Here is a 16,854-nt window from a genome sequence, read left to right as displayed (position 1 = left end):
AGTGCTTGCAATTTTTTTTAAACGCTCAATTTGAAAAAAAATATCTTACTGTATCCCTAACACTTTTTCTCTCATTAAAACAGGTGCAGTCACTCTGAATGAGTGAGAAGGGTACAGCACACAGAAGGGATTGGTTCCCCTGAGAGAGTCCCATTCTGCTGGAAGGCCATGAGAGCCATTCTACTTCAGGACTGTGGGATCACACTATTTTGGAATGATGAAAGCAAGCTACAAAGTCCTGGTACTTGAAAATAAAGAAACGACCATTCAGCTTCTAAAATGTACATGTTGCCATCAGTAGCCTATATTATTTAGAAACTGTAAAAATCACCTTACATTGACAGAAGTAACTCTGATGCTAAAATTAGACCTCCCTCTTAACCCCAGAATCCATTTTAAACACAATGTTTACAGGTTAAACATTTCCATATGACATTAATCCAAATACTTAATAGTTTATTGTTTACATGTTACAGTGTTCACTAGCCTCATGACTCAACATTCACCGTAAAATAATTGATTGGTGGTGAGAGAAATCATGACAATTACATATTTGTGTTAACATGGAGTGGAACAAAGCTGTATCCCCCATGCTCTGAACAGAACAGAAATCTATGAGTAACGTGGAAGGCCAAAGCTAGGTTCTACCTGGTGTAGGAACAGTGAGGTCAGGACTGACAGAGATGAACCCAACCTGGGGTGAAGTGCAAAACATGGTCATGGGCAGGACAAGACTGAGTCTGCTGAGTGGTCTCATGCCCAAAAAATTTGACAGAGGATTCGGTAAGTACATTTGATGTAGTTTGTCTGTTCAGTTGTACTAGCTAGTTACACCAATTAACAAAACATGGTAATGTTTGACAAGTCAGATCGACCATTTTGTTTTGACAATATCTATTGTTTGAGTGAGGGGCACGCCTGGTTGGTTACAACAAAGTTTTTACAAATTATAACATTGGTAAATGTAGAAACAATCTCATCAATAACTTAAACACAGGTACCAAATAAATATTCATATCATTAGTAATATACAAAGTACTTCTCGCAGTTTACAGACAGTAGACTATCACATCATAAGTACATTTCAAAATAAATGTGTTCCCATGTTTGTTTTTACTTGTTTTCTTTTTATGTTCGTATGAAAAAGTGCTTTGCTGTATTTCTATTTCTGTGGAGCATACCACCTCCTTGGTATCTGTAAGCACTAGAATGATTGAGCATACCACCTCCTTGGTATCTGTAAGCACTAGAATGATGGAGCATACCACCTCCTTGGTATCTGTAAGCACTAGAATGATGGAGCACACCACCTCCTTGGTATCTGTAAGCACTAGAATGATTGAGCATACCACCTCCTTGGTATCTGTAAGCACTAGAATGATGGAGCATACCACCTCCTTGGTATCTGTAAGCACTAGAATGATGGAGCACACCACCTCCTTGGTATCTGTAAGCACTAGAATGATGGAGCACACCACCTCCTTGGTATCTGTAAGCACTTGAATGATGGAGCATACCACCTCATTGGTATCTGTAAGCACTTGAATGATGGAGCATACCACCTCATTGGTATCTGTAAGCACTAGAATGATGGAGCACACCACCACCTTGGTATCTGTAAGCACTTGAATGATGGAGCATACCACCTCCTTGGTATCTGTAAGCACTTGAATGATGGAGCATACCACCTCCTTGGTATCTGTAAGCACTTGAATGATGGAGCATACCACCTCATTGGTATCTGTAAGCACTAGAATGATGGAGCACACCACCACCTTGGTATCTGTAAGCACTAGAATGATGGAGCATACCACCTCCTTGGTATCTGTAAGCACTTGAATGATGGAGCATACCACCTCCTTGGTATCTGTAAGCACTTGAATTATGGAGCATATCACCTCATTGGTATCTGTAAGCACTTGAATGATGGAGCATACCACCTCATTGGTATCTGTAAGCACTTGAATGATGGAGCATACCACCTCATTGGTATCTGTAAGCACTAGAATGATGGAGCACACCACAACCTTGGTATCTGTAAGCACTTGAATGATGGAGCATACCACCTCCTTGGTATCTGTAAGCACTTGAATGATGGAGCATACCACCTTCTTGGTATCTGTAACCACTTGAATGATGGAGCATACCACCACCTTGGTATCTGTAAGCACTAGAATGATGGAGCATACCACCTCCTTGGTATCTGTAAGCACTAGAATGATGGAGCACACCACCACCTTGGTATCTGTAAGCACTAGAATGATGGAGCATACCACCTCCTTGGTATCTGTAAGCACTAGAATGATGGAGCACACCACAACCTTGGTATCTGTAAGCACTAGAATGATGGAGCACACCACAACCTTGGTATCTGTAAGCACTTGAATGATGGAGCATACCACCTCCTTGGTATCTGTAAGCACTAGAATGATGGAGCATACCACCACCTTGGTATCTGTAAGCACTTGAATGATGTCCAGTTCTTACACGCACTCATTTTCCCACATTAAAGCTGATGATAAATGAAACTGATATTAAAAAATAACTGTACACATATAAACATACATTATTTATGATCTTTAAAAAGTTCCACAAGAACACAAAAACAACTTTTTCCAGGTAATACAACAGTTGGAAGATATCCAGCTGTATTGACTTTAGTTGCATTCACAAGTGTATGTACAAAACAAAGACAAAACGTAACATCCTTTCATACTTGTGTATTGGTAGCTCTAACTTCAGATATATGTGCCTAACTCGAATTCCCAGGCAAATCTTGTGTTGGTATTGCAATAGTTGTAGGGGATGGTTCGAGTTGCATGTATGCCAAGCAAGGATTTTGGAGGGAGCTTGTACAACAAAGTATAGTTGTGCTGCCACTGGCTGATCCAAGTATCTAAGGCAGATATTTCAGTAAGTTCATTTTTGGTCAGTTTCATGTGCCGTGAACTGGTGTTCCTTAGCGGAGAAATGGGGCCTACTGCTCTCGGGCAGTGGCTAGTGTCAGTCAGTCACCAGGCCTCTTGGTTCTACCCTTTCTTCCCCTGACCCGGTGTCTCCGTCTCCGGTGCTCAGCCCGGCCCATAGGGGGACTCTGCTGTCCAGCTGGGTGCCTCTGGCTGTCACGGAGCTTTCGCACCATCTCATGGTCCTTATTGCCTAGCACTCGAGGCAGGAAAAGGGAGGCTTTGTCAGTGCTGCGTGTCTTAAAGCCCCTCCTTGGCCGGCCTTTCCCATTGATGGACACATACCACTGCCTCTTGGCACTGGCTCGTCGTTTGCCACTGCCACCCCCTGCAGGGGGCTGCAGGGTGGAGTGGTGTCTTGAAGCATAGGTGTTGTAGCCCAGCTCATGAATCCGCTCCAGGAACTCACACTCCTGGTTGAACACATCCTGAAAGAGAAAGAAAATGTTGATTTAACATTTCATCATGGTCAACCTTCCATCATTGTCAATCAGTCCTTTCATTAATCCTTCCTTTATGGCCCTGGACCAATGATCAAATAGACCTGAATCTATGACATCACAATTTCACATGATTACTGCATAAGCTACTCAATTAGGCCTCCTTGATTCACTGACACACACACACACGTTTGTTTTGCTATCTTTGTGAGGACCAAGCAATTGATTCCCATTCAAAATACTATTTTCCCTAATTCTAACAGAAACCCCTAAGCCTAAAATATACAAATGTTCCTTGTGCGGACCAGCGATTTGTCCCCACTTGTGAGGACTTCTGGTCCCCACAAAGATAGTAAAACCAAATACAGACACCCACACAAACACATTCCATTTGATTGGTCATATTGCCTTGCAATGCTGGGCTGCTTCAAACTCTTGAACTGGAGCAGTGACCAATTAGTTGGAGAAGTCGCACAAACCTCACGTAAGAGAGGTTGTTTAGGGAAATCCCTACAGTTTGGTGCAGTTTTACGCAAGATAAACACCACAGTGGCTAGATGGAATCAAATAGCGCTCCTTTTTACCCGAATCCTCTAAATGCATATCTAGATATCTTGGCAAATGTGACATAACACTTACCGAGGCGTATAGACGTCCTTTATCATTCATGGCCAGATATCTCCCGGAAAATATCCCCTTTATCGCTACCACTCCAACATCAACTGCTGTGATCTCCATGATGCCTGAGAAGATGAGACCAAATGTTATGCATTCTGAAGAACATTTACGTCCAGCTATAGGAGTAGTCGTACTCTCCTTCATGACGCTATCATTTTGATGACATGCAGTGGCTTCGAAGTTATTGGGCTACATTACGCATAGAAAAACGTTGGGTTTATCTGGATAATAAACGTTACGCGTTTTGGTTAAATGTCGGATGTCGAAATACGACTATGAAATGTCAATAAAATAGCCCGTACTGTGTATCTTTTTTTAAAATTGTTGGTTGAAATGTCATCACAAAAGTCTATTTGCGCGCAAATAATTTGGATAAATGAAGATGTAAGATTGAAAAATATTACGTTTGGGTTTATTTGCTCTATCCTCATCCATTGATTTAGTCTATGTAGGGTATTCAGTGGTTTCGGGTAATCGTCTTTGATTGGATAAATGCATCCGCTACGACTCAGCTATTGTGTCTCTCAGTCTGTTTAATTCTGATGTTCATATGGAAATAGGCCTCATTTTAGTGTTTGGGTTTGGCTAATGGGAGCTCTGTTGTCTGATAAGTGACTAGGCCTAAGTGTTTAAATAAAACAGAGAACAAGTGTCCTCTGGTCACGTTTTCAAAGATATACAAACATGATTACACTGCCCAAGTCAAAGAGGAAACCATTCAGTATACCAATTATCTGTGAACACCGTAATGTTGACCCTGATGAAGTAGCCTGGAGGCAGTTTACTTGGGGAACAGCGGGAAGTGATCAGTTCGGTAAAGATTGCTTCACAAGTATGCTTCACAAGCTTTACCTACCGGTGTTGTCGTCTATATGATCTACTGTAGCCCATAGGCTAATACTGTTTTATAGAGAGCATGCCTAACCTATTTTAAACCAATGTCCCACAGAGGCAAATATATACACTTTACGGTCACAGCTTTAGCTATAGGTATCAATATATACACACACTTTTCTACATCTTTAATGAAAAAAGTGGGAGCCAAATGTAGGCTATAGGCTACCACCTTAATACAGCTATGAATGAAAATCTAGTTCAAATCGCATGGAATGATACTTCCAGCGCCACACAATTAAAACAAAGTATTAAATTCAACATATTTCCTTTATAATTAAGTTATTCAAATATCTATAAAGATGGTGTTCATTAACCACATGAGATCTTCAATATAAAACAAAATATATACACTCTTAGAAAAAAAGGTTCTGGATAGAACCAAAAAGGGTTATATTGCTTGCTTCATGTATTATGGTCCCCTAAAAGTTTGTTTATAGAAATAACCCTTTGATCAGAACCCTTGGGTTCCATAGGGTTTAATATGGAACCAATTTCGGTTCATGGTAGAACCTTAAGGGGTGCCATATGAAGCAAGCATATAACCATGTTTGGTTCTACCCCAAACCTTTTTTTAGACGTGTAGGCTACACATATATAAAGGAAATACAACATTAATTATAGCCTATACTTACTTAACTGGTTGTTTTCCTCAAGAGAACCGTCTATTTTCCCGCTTGGATGTATTTGCAAATGATATTTAGTTGCACAGTAAAGTTTTCTGCATCTTGGTGCTCCTCCGAGGTGCTCGTAGACTCCACCGCGTCCCCCAGCATCTCTCCTCTGCCTTGGGTCACACGCCTGGCCAATGGCACAAGGCGCCCCTGAAGTCCTAGCAAGCCTCGGAGACAGATAATCCTGCTTGCTTTGGTCCAAGAAACTCAGCAACAACAGGAGCTGAATTATAACCATTGTGGCATGGCTGTATATCGTAAGATTCTGGCAAGAATGGATAGAAATGGCATCCGGGGTCCCATTAAAGAGTTGGCGTTTGCCTTTGCTGTCGTGTCGGCAAAACGCAACGATCCTGCCCACGAAACATTGGCAAGTAGAAGTGCTCCTCTGCAGTCTCTTTATCTGAAGTGATTTGGTGAAGCCGTGGTCATCGATTAGAGCCGGCGCGTTGACAACAGTGTGGTCTCGTCCTGGCGTTGTCGTCACCTTTGCTCTCCCTACAGAGGACTGCAAAAACTTCTGGATCCTACAAGGAGCCTATCGTGAGATTTCGCTGATCGACAGCGTCCACAGATCTAAAAGAACCTTCCAGTGACAATAGCCTGAACTCCGACCAATTGATACAAAGGAAAGGGGGAGGCAAGGTATCAGCCTTGTGTGAATCAAGAGAGTGCAGCGTGGATAAAATGACACAGCATTACACACAGTGGCTTATTGCGGAAAACCGCATTTCAAAGAGCGTGCCATCTGATGGCAGGAGTTTCCTCTGAACTCCTCTTTTGAAATATCCCAAAAAACTAATTATACATCCCACATTATACACTGTGATTTAAGACATGTGCGCCTATCCAAGTGCCCTATCAATTCAGTCTAACAGGTGAAGGTAAGAGTCTTACATAAAAGTTTGAAGATGTTTTTGTTTATTTTCAATTATTTTAACCAAGGATCAGAGAACCAACTTTTTAGGGTTCAGTTTCTTAGGGCCTATTAGGTCCATTTTAAAATAGTGTCTCTCATAATATTATAAATTAGGCTAGGGTTTGTTTAAGTGGTTTGATAGATTCAATTTAACTGAGCGTTTCAGAACATTTCATTTGTTTGCCCAAGCCTTCGGGTTTGTCAATTATTTGCATAATTAGGTTACATTTCAGACATTTTCCTATTGGATTTTGATCAGATAATCTAACCAGCCTAATTTATGTGTTGTGTTTCATACTCTCAAATAATCGGAATATATTCGTTTAAATATTAATTTCAGTCATTTTTAGGGTGGTCCAAATATCTCAAGTGACTGTCCTACCAATTTATTAACGCTAGCAGGTGTCATTAAAGATGACGCAATACATATATTTTTATGAGCTCTAGTATTTTATCATTTGTTCGAATCTTTGTTTTGGTGAGATACTTTCACAACGGAATCTTCAAGCAGTGTGCTTCTGATGGAGAGCATCGCCTATCCAATAACGCATGAAACGCACGGGGACGGAGTGGCAAGCAACAGAATAACTTTTCGGAAACGACCTTTTGTCAGACCGATAGCCTCAGAATTTCGTATCATCGCCATCCCGGAGAGCAAACCGTTAATTCCATTTTGACTTAACAATCGACAGCTTTTTCTGTAAATCAAAAGATGGAGCATAAACTTTTCATTATATATTTCCAGAATATTTGAATACGCGGAGAAGCACCATTATTGGCATTAATCAAATGTTTGCGTCCCCATTACGGTCAACATTTTTTTATATTTTATATCCTTCTGCACAATATGCTCATTCATTCCTCTGTCCCAGGCTATTAAATTCCTAATATTAAGGATCCGGCTATGTTGTAGCCGGTGGGCGGAAGAGTAACACGCAAATGACTTCTGCCAAAATTGCTTCCATCTTGTTCATATTATGGTCACTATTCTCGTAATTAGCACAGTCTACAAATCTCTCTGCCCTTTGGCGCTAATCGAGAGAATGCTATGAAAGCCATAGTTCAAAACTCCCTAAGGAGTGAACTTTTAAAATTGGTCTTCCCTTCGAATACGGTATTGTGGTACCCCTGTCTGTCAAATATAAGTAGTTTACTAGTCAATAGAAAGGTGGCCATAACATAGTCAGCATTGCGCATCGTAGACGCCTGCGAGTCAGACAACATACAAAAACATCAGCCAACCAATGTATTTCATACGCTGTGCTGGTGACCATTTCTGAGAGAGACTGTCTTGATGTGGCTTGATTCTGACAGATGTTGGGTTGCTGGGACTTAAGATGTGATCCGCTATTTCTTTCAGAAAGTATTTTAATTATGGTCTACAGCAGCTCACAAAGCATCTCAGTAATAATCTGTATGAACAGTCTGATTTTCGCAACACACACACACACACAGAGGGAGAGGAAGGAAGAGATGGACTGAATTGGTTGATGCTCAAATTATTCTTTAAAAAAACGTTTAATGTAATAAAACTGTTAGAAAACGTAGGTCAAATCAATAATGAGTTTGTCACGATCTTTCACAGTGTTTGATCGATCTTTCATCAAACCTTTTGGAATAAAGACTCCTTTAAATTGGGCATAATCCATTTTTAACAACTGAACCAGACTGTAAATGTCCGGCTTGATTATATGGCTAGATTTGGTTGTTTTGAGTTGTGTTTTGGTTATGGTTCTCCAGTAAGTTAAAGGAATAATCCACTCAAAAATTGTGTTTTGGTATGTTTTTCATTAGTCCACTGTTGATACACTCCCAACATGTTTTGCATGTCTGCAATCATTCTTTCAAGATAAAGGAATTTCAAAAAAGCACATTGTAACTTGCTGCATCATCATGCAAGACATGTTGGGAGTGTGTCAACAATGAACTAATGAACCAAATAAATATATATGAGTTTTTATGAGTGGATTATTCCTTTAAACAACGTGTCATCTCCATTATCCATTTGGTTAAATGTGTTAGCAAGACTGCTTCATCCACACTCTTAGAAAAAAAGGTTCTGAATAGAACCAAAAATGGTTCTATGCTTGCTTCATATATATGGCATCCCGTAAGGTTCTATACATGTAGAAGCGAAATTGGTTGCATATAGAACCCTACATGGAACCCAAGGGTTCTATATGAAACCAATTTTGGTTCATTGAAAAGAACCCATTGGGTTCTGATCAAAGAACTCTACAAAAAGGTTTTATATAGAACCTTTAGGGGTGCCATATATGAAGCAAGCAATCAAACCCTTTTTGGTTCTATCAATAACCTTTTTTTTTTCAAATCGTATGCATCCATTTGAAAAATGATAAACAAAAAAACAATGCTATATAAAGGGCAACCTACACATACATTTGAACCTTATAACTTGAAAAATGAAAGCAAGAATTTCAGAGCTTCTTTTTTAATTGACCCCAAATTCCCCAAAAAGTACACAATAGTGTATTTTCTGACATTATAAAGGTTATTAGCCACAGGTCCTTTTCTTGGCCCATTTGCAGAAAAAAAGGAGGTACCAATAATCCAGACCAAATCAAAGTGACCTTTGAACCTTTTTTGCTGTACTTTTTCTCATGGCATGGTTTCTTTAGTGAGCTAGTGATCTGAGGGCCCGGCCAAGGCTGTAGCCACTTTCCCAGATGGGAATGCCTCTCGTCCCCGGACAAATCACTGCTGAGCCTCTTTTGTCCACATTTGCTTTGATCTCACCTGCTTGTCAGAGACTAAGAAAGAACTCCCGTACAGTTTGAGCGCATTGCAAACAAATTGGCAACAATTTTCTTCTCTCAACCCCTTTAATCCAAGTTGGTTTGAAAATGTTAACCCTAGTTTTGCATCCACATTGATTTTCTGCAACACTTTATGTGATTGTAAAATGATTTTTAAACAGAACATGATTTTGGCTTCCCCATTCAGATTTATTTTGTAATAGACTGTGGGAAGTTAGTCATCTACTATATATTTCTTCTGATGGAGTTTAACCACCAAATCTTAGTTTAGATTTTAGATAGTATGGTTGTTGTCCTATTTGTATTAACTGGCTACATTTTAAATTGTGAATGTTAGACAGCATTGAAATTATATCACGTCTTTTAGGGTGCCCTATTACTGCCATGTAAATGGACATAGTTTCGGAGTATAAAAATATATTTTAACCACAGATTTATCGAAATAATTTGTTCTAAAATAGTATCTGGGGCACTGGAGCAAGACTCATTGAATGAGTGGTTGCCACAGCATCTGTGCTGGAGTTTGATGTGGATTACCAACCTCTCTCTCAATATCTATGTTTGCCGTGTTTTCTACTGACATACTGCAGGAAAAGCTCTGACGACCTCTGTATATATGTCATATTGGTGCTCAGGTTCAGTGGTGAGCCTTTGACATGCATTTGTTTATTTGAAGGACGACACAAGGGGTGCTCTTTTTATTATGAGAAGTAGGTCTATTACAAAGCCACTTCAAACTGTAGGTGCAACCACTGCAGCACTGCAGTAAGGAGCAAGCACTTAGGAGATGCAAGAACATAATATTGTGTTACCTTCATGCACATTTTCCCTTGTGCAGGTTAGCTCTGATATGGTGCACTGGAAATGTGAGCATTAGAAATATGGCGCAGGAGGGGATGGCTGCCGTCTTGTCAGCTCTTAACCAACCATGCTATTTTTTTATTATTTTAATTTTTTTTGTTGTTTGCTGTTACCGTCTCTTATGACTGAAAAGAGCTTCTGGACATCAGAACTGCGATTACTCCCCTCAGATTAGACCAAGACTGTTTCTTCAATGAGTCTGATGGGAGGGAGACATTAGACACCCGACTAGGCCCAGATCCCCGTCATTCGCTGGAGAAGTAAACTGAGATTTTGCGGAAAAAGATCAGGGGGCCTTGTGAGGATCAGGCGATGAGTGACTGATCTGCCTTTGCCTTCTGTCTTGCTAGCTAATACTCAATCACTCGAAAATAGAACTGAAAGCACGTATATCCTACCAACGGGACATTAAAAACTGTAATCTCTTATGTTTCACGAGTCGTGGCTGAACGATGACATTAAGAACATACAACTGGCGGGTTATATACTCTCGGCAGGATAGAACAGCAGCCTCTGGTAAGACACGGGGCGGGGGCCTATGCAAACATGTAAACAGCTGGTGCACAATATCTAAGGAAGTCTCTAGGTTTTGCTGAAGTAGAGAATCTCATGATAAGCTGTAGACCACACTATCTACCTAGAGAGTTTTCATCTGTATTTTTCATAGCTGTCTACATAGCACCACAGACTGATGCTGGCACTAAAACCGCTCTCAATGAGCTGGATACCGCCATAAGCAAACGTGAAAACACTCATCCAGAGGCAGTGCTCCTAGTGGCCGGGGACTTTAATGCAGAGAAACTTAAATCAGTTTGACCAAATTTCTATCGTAAAACAAATTCTTGACCGCCTTTACTCCACACCCAGAGACATGTACAAAGCTCTCCCTTGCCCTTCATTTGGAAAATCTGGCCACAATTCTATCCTCCTGATTCCTGCTAACAAGCAAAAATTAAAGCAGGAATAACCAGTGACTCTGGTCTATAAAAAAAGTGGTCAGATGAAGCAGACGCTAAACTATAGAACTGTTTTGCTAGCACAGACTGGAATATGTTCCGGGAATCTTCTGATGGCATTGAGGAGTACACCACATCAGTCACTGGCTTTATCAATAAGTGCATCAAGGACGTTGTCCCCACAGTGACTGTACGTACATACCCCAACCAGAAGCCATGGATTACAGGCAACATTCGCACTGAGCTAAAGGGTAGAGCTGCCCTTTTCAAGGAGCGGGACTCTAACCCGGAAGCTTATAAGAACTCTCGCTATGCTCTCTGACGGACCATCAAACAGGAAAGCGTTAATACAGGACTAAGCTTGAATCGTAGTACACTGACGCTTGCAAACTATTACAGACTACAAAGTGAAGCACAGCTAAGAGCTGCCCAGTGACACTAGCCTACCAAACGAGCTAATTAACTTTTGTGCTCGCTTTGAGGCAAGCAACAGTGAAACATGCATGAGAGCATCAGCTGTTCCGGACGACTGTGAGATCACGCTCTCCACAGCCGATATGAGGAAGACTTTTTAAACAGGTCAATATTCACAAGGCCGCAAACCCAGACGGATTACCAGGACGTGTACTCCGAGCATGCGCTTACCAACTGGCAAGTGTCTTCACTGACACTTTCATCTTCTCAATTTCTGAGTCTGTAATACCAACGTGTTTCAAAAAGACCACCATAGTCCCTGTGCCCAAGAACACTAAGGTAACCTGCCTAAATGACTACCGACCCGTAGCACTCACATCTGTAGCCATAAAAATGCTTTGAAAGGCTGGTCATGGCTCACATCAACACCATTATCCCAGAAACCCTAGACCCACTCCAATTTGCATAACACACCAACAGATGATATGATCTCTATTGCACTCCACACTGCCCTTCCACACCTGGACAAAAGGAACACCTACAGTTGAAGTCGGAAGTTTACATACACCTTAGTCAAATACATTTCAAACTCTGTTTCACAATTTCTGACATTTAATCCAAGTAAAAATACCCTGTTTTAGGTCAGTAACTTTATTTTAAGAATGTGAAATTTCAGAATAATGGTAGTGATTTATTTCAGCTTTTATTTATTTCATCACTTTCCCAGTGGGTCAGAAGTTTACATACACTCAATTAGTATTTGGTAGCATTGCCTTGAACTTGGGTCAAACGTATCGGGTAGCCTTCCACAAGCTTCCCACAATAAGTTGGGTGAATTTTGGCCCATTCCTCCTGACAGAGCTGGTGTAACAGACAGGTTTGTAGGCCTCCTTGCTTGCACATTCATTTTCAGTTCTGCCAACACATTTTCTATGGGATGGAGTTCTTTGTGATGGCCACTCCAATACCTTGACTTTGTTGTCCTTATACCATTTTGCCACAACTTTGGAAGTATGCTTGGGGTCATTGTCCATTTGGAAGACCTATTTGCGACCTAGCTTTAACTTCCTGACGTGATCCCTCAACGTGATCAAGACAAAGGAGATGAATGTGAACTACAGGAAAAGGAGGACCAAGCACGCTCCCATTCTTATCGACGGGGCTGTAGTGGAGCAGGTTGAGAGCTTCAAGTTCCTTGCCGTCCACATCACCAACAAACTAATATGGTCCAAGCACACCGAGACAGTCGTGAAGAGGGCACGATAAAACCGATTCCCCCTCAGGAGACTGAAAAGATTTGGCATGGGTCCTCAGATCCTCAAAAGGTTCTACGGCTGCACCATCGAGAGCATCCTGACGGGTTGCATCACTGCATGGTATGGTAACTGCTCGGCTTCCGACCACAAGGTACAACAGCGGGTAGTGCGTACGGCCCAGTACATCACAGTGGTCAAGCTTCCTGCCATCCAGGACCTCTATACCAGGCGGTGTCAGAGGAATGCCCTCAAAATTGTCAGACTCCAGCCACCCTAGTCATAGACTGTTCTCTCTGCTAGGACACAGCAAGCGGTACCGGAGCGCCAAGTCTAGGTCCAAGAGGCTTCTAAACAGCTTATACCCCCAAGCCATAAGACTCCTGAACAGCTAATCAAATGGCTACCCAGATTTGGTTATGCGAGCATGGATGGCTTGGGGGTGAGCAGACTTCATCCATGTACCTTTTGTGAGAGACAGGTACAGATCTGTGTGCTGTACCTGATTTTTAAACAGCAGTACTTCAAGTTGTGTCCTGGTAAGAGGATTCTCTCTCGCTCTTTCACTCTGCCCCGCTTGAAACCGGATAGGGCTGTCCTATACTTCTAGCCCTTTGATTCCTACCTGCAGATCTCAAATACCTTTCGGTGGGACAGTGGAGTGCACTGCACCTTCCAACAGTAAAATGATTGTGGTGGGTTGTAACTCAATAAGCCATCAATGGCTGTCACACAACAAACAGTCACGGGGCAAGGGTTAGCCTGTGGGAGGGACAAAAACATTAGCCCGTTTCTTGTCACAGGTTGATAACAAGTGGTCCAATAGAGATGTCCTGTTATTGTTAAACTCACTCAAGGCATCCAGTTGTTCGATGAAAAAGACAGCCACGGTCATATATTAACATTCCCACAACCATTGCTCCATTTAAACCCATTCATTTTACAATATAACTAGATGATGATTGGATTTAGTGTATCTGTCAAACAGCGCTTCTCTCACCGGTTCTAGAGAAGTTCCTCTGTGGTTCCCACCATTTGCTCCCCCCTCAAGTGGCTGGATTTACCATCAGGGCTTGGGAGGTGGGCAATGCCGTCCCCTTGTAGCAGAGAGATTAATGGTTTGGAGTGACAGCAACGGAGCAGATGTGGCGAACTAATTTAAAACTCAATGTCACCTAATTTCCCTTTAATATAAGGCCATTGACACAAGGGGTGGGGTTCTCCACGGGGGTCACTGCATAAGAAAGCTGCATGTTTATAGTGTAAAAGATGGATGACGAGTGCTTACAGCATGGTGTATTGTTCTCCGGTCTCCTTTTCAAAGCATCACCGTGACATTTATATGGACCCTTGGTGGACTTTTACTCTGGCCTTCTTTTGTGCCCCCATCCAGAGAGACACACGATAGAAACCCAAGAACACACCAGAGAGGCTACATGAGTATGGCCCTAGCTTCAACGCTTAGATGGTTAAGCTGTTATACGTCATTAAATTGATGTATGCATTTTAGATATATGGAATGATTTTAAATTTTTTATTTTTTATTTTAAGTTTTGTATTTGAGGATGGAAGGACCTTGGTGAAACTTGATCATGTTTCTGTGTGTTTTTATTTTATTTTTATGGATGGTAATTTTTAGAATAGTTTTTTTTGCAACGAAATCAACCCAGGTGTGAAGGTGATGGCAGCAGAGCAGTTGGCTGGCGTGTCTGTGGAGTTTGCAATTGACCTGTGGAGGGCCACGTTCTGCAGCGATTCTGGGTGGGCTGGTATCCATCAACACCTGGCTGATCCAAGGAAGAGACCATGACATGACTCAAGGAAGGACGATGGTTGTGGTTTTCTTGTCTTCACACAATCCAATTCAATTCCAAAGAGGTTTCTATATGGAACCCAACATAGTTCCCCTATGGGAGCAGCCAAAGAACCCTTTTTGGAACCCTTTTTTTCAATGAGTGTACCCATACGTACAGAAGCTTCTGCCCTAGAACTGGGCCATCTTCCTAGTGTGTCTCTCCCTGGCCACGTTCTCTCCACGTCACTATTTGAGCAAAATGGCCCACTGACAGATATCTGTCCTGCAGGTACTTAGCACCACTGCAATGTTTGCTGATGTCTTTCAACTGACATGGCTGAGCTATGTTAATTCCATTCTTTCTGATGGGTTCTGAGTGACCCAAAATAGCACCTTGTGTGTGAAGTGGTTCCACATAATTCATCACCCTGCTGGATATAGTATCTTTTAAGAAGGGGAGAAGGCATGTGTGCTGCAGTTCCTAGGAATCGGACAATAGTTACAGCATACATGGACACAAGTGGATGATTACTCTTCTCTGTACTCAAGTCATAGTACTCAGAATTGCTTGCCACGTTCAAGCAATTCACTACACCTGCAATAACATCTGCTATGCATGTGTTTGCAACCAATAATTTGATTTCAATTAGTCAAAATTCTGAATAAAATGTAGAAGCATACCAAGCCAGGGGCGGAAGTTGATCCGCTATAAGAAGTAGTTGTGGAAAAGCCTGCCAAACGAGGTGAAATGCCACACATATTCCTTGCATACTTCCAATTGTATGCACTGCAATTTATGTAAATGTTGAGGCCATTATAAAGGACATCATACAACATTGCAATTAGTGATAACACTGAAGCATGCGGTAAGGGCCTGGCTTTTGCTGACTCTCTCTCCCCCTCTTAACTCTTGTTTGTGAAGAGGGGATTAGGATTATCATTGAATTCACCATACAACAAAGATTTAACCTAGAGCTCTAAGAGGGAGCGTAAACTCTTGTCAAAAGCAATGGAATTAGCGTTTCTGCAATAATGCACCGACAACATGTATGAATACGTAACTTAAAATTGGTTTGTGTAGTAGTATTTTATAGTTTTATGCAGTATTGTGATGGCCATACATACATTAAACACTTATTGCAGGGTTTAGCCATGGAACTTTTTTGTTCAGTGTGAAAAGAAAATGTCTTCACGATTCTCCATAAAATGTACAATGATATGCGTCAAACAACACAAACACAAGGTTTTAGAACCTGTTCAGATGCTAGATTGGGGTTAGGGGCTAGACTGGTCGAGGGGGGCGTGGCCGATTTTGGCCTTGCTTCTTTTAGTGATGAATAAAGACACAATTGTTTGTCAGTCAGACTGAGAACAGGTGTTACGGAGCTGCAGACTGTAAAGCTAGAGGCCAGTGGTCTTGCTCTCTGATTTCAGGGGACAGAAGAGGGGGGGTTCCTATTATGTGGCCCCGGCACAGCCTATGGCCACTGGGAGAGTATTGCCTGTCTGAATGTGGAGACTGTCGCTACTTCTGACATACTGGGTGGTAACTCTAGAATACGTATGTCCCCACATTCATTCTTCCTTCATGGTCAGAGAAGCTACCCAGCTTGTATCCACCCCCTTAGGGAATAACAACTATTTGTATTGGGAGCAACAACAAAAAAGGGTTCTTGGCTTCTATTTCAATGATCTACCAATGTTTCATGGAAATGTCACAGGTGTGTGTATAGTTTTGTCATAATGATAATTAAGAGTGCTTATATTTACTGTGGATGCACACATCAGAGTTTAAAAGCTGTAGCTGGTTGCAGGAAGCATGCAGATGATATTAGACAGTACAGTTGGAAACCACAGCAATGCTAACATTTTCCATTTACAGCCTTCTCAACCTGGTCTCAGAGCTTTTCAAATGATTCTGTATGCAAGTATTAATTTGTGGACGTCCATCACCCATTTCGTATTATATGCTACGAATTTGCAAAACGTACAATATATTATGCATTTTCAAACTAATTTGCAAAAATTATGATGTGTTATGAATTCTATCAAGGCGACTAGGTGGCTAACGTTAGCTAGCTTGATAATGTTAGCTATGCTAGGGGTTATGGTTAAGTTGAGCAGTTTGGTTAAAGGGTTAATGTTACGGAAATGGTTAGCTAAAAAGGTTATGTTTTGAAGTGTTAGCTAAAAGGGTTAAGGCTAGGGTTAGGGGAAAGGTTATCTA

The 16,854-nt window shown here is 41.5% G+C and overlaps 1 protein-coding gene across 1 annotated transcript; it reads right to left on the bottom strand.

The window, feature by feature from the left end:
• Positions 1–439: 439 nt before the first annotated feature.
• Positions 440–6,177, bottom strand: fgf3 (fibroblast growth factor 3). Its single transcript, XM_029638889.2, has 3 exons — positions 5,614–6,177; positions 4,046–4,149; positions 440–3,394 (listed from the first exon to the last, which is right to left on the bottom strand). The coding sequence occupies exons 1-3, from the start codon at positions 5,888–5,890 to the stop codon at positions 3,008–3,010; spliced, it is 768 nt and encodes a 255-aa protein (XP_029494749.1). The 5' UTR covers positions 5,891–6,177; the 3' UTR covers positions 440–3,007.
• Positions 6,178–16,854: the final 10,677 nt, after the last annotated feature.

This window comes from Oncorhynchus nerka, linkage group LG27 (assembly GCF_034236695.1).
Source record: "Oncorhynchus nerka isolate Pitt River linkage group LG27, Oner_Uvic_2.0, whole genome shotgun sequence".
Taxonomy (NCBI): Eukaryota; Metazoa; Chordata; class Actinopteri; order Salmoniformes; family Salmonidae; genus Oncorhynchus; species Oncorhynchus nerka.
This window is presented reverse-complemented; position numbering and strand designations above follow the sequence as displayed.

Bases quoted from the DNA above. Each gene is read 5' to 3' on its own strand.
- fgf3 (XM_029638889.2), bottom strand. From the start codon at position 5,890: ATGGTTATAATTCAGCTCCTGTTGTTGCTGAGTTTCTTGGACCAAAGC. The intron at 4,150-5,613 runs GTAAGTATAGGC...TCATCTTCTCAG, and splicing joins TGAGGAAAACAACCAGTTAA to GCATCATGGAGATCACAGCA. The intron at 3,395-4,045 runs GTAAGTGTTATG...TTTCTCTTTCAG, and splicing joins AAGGACGTCTATACGCCTCG to GATGTGTTCAACCAGGAGTG.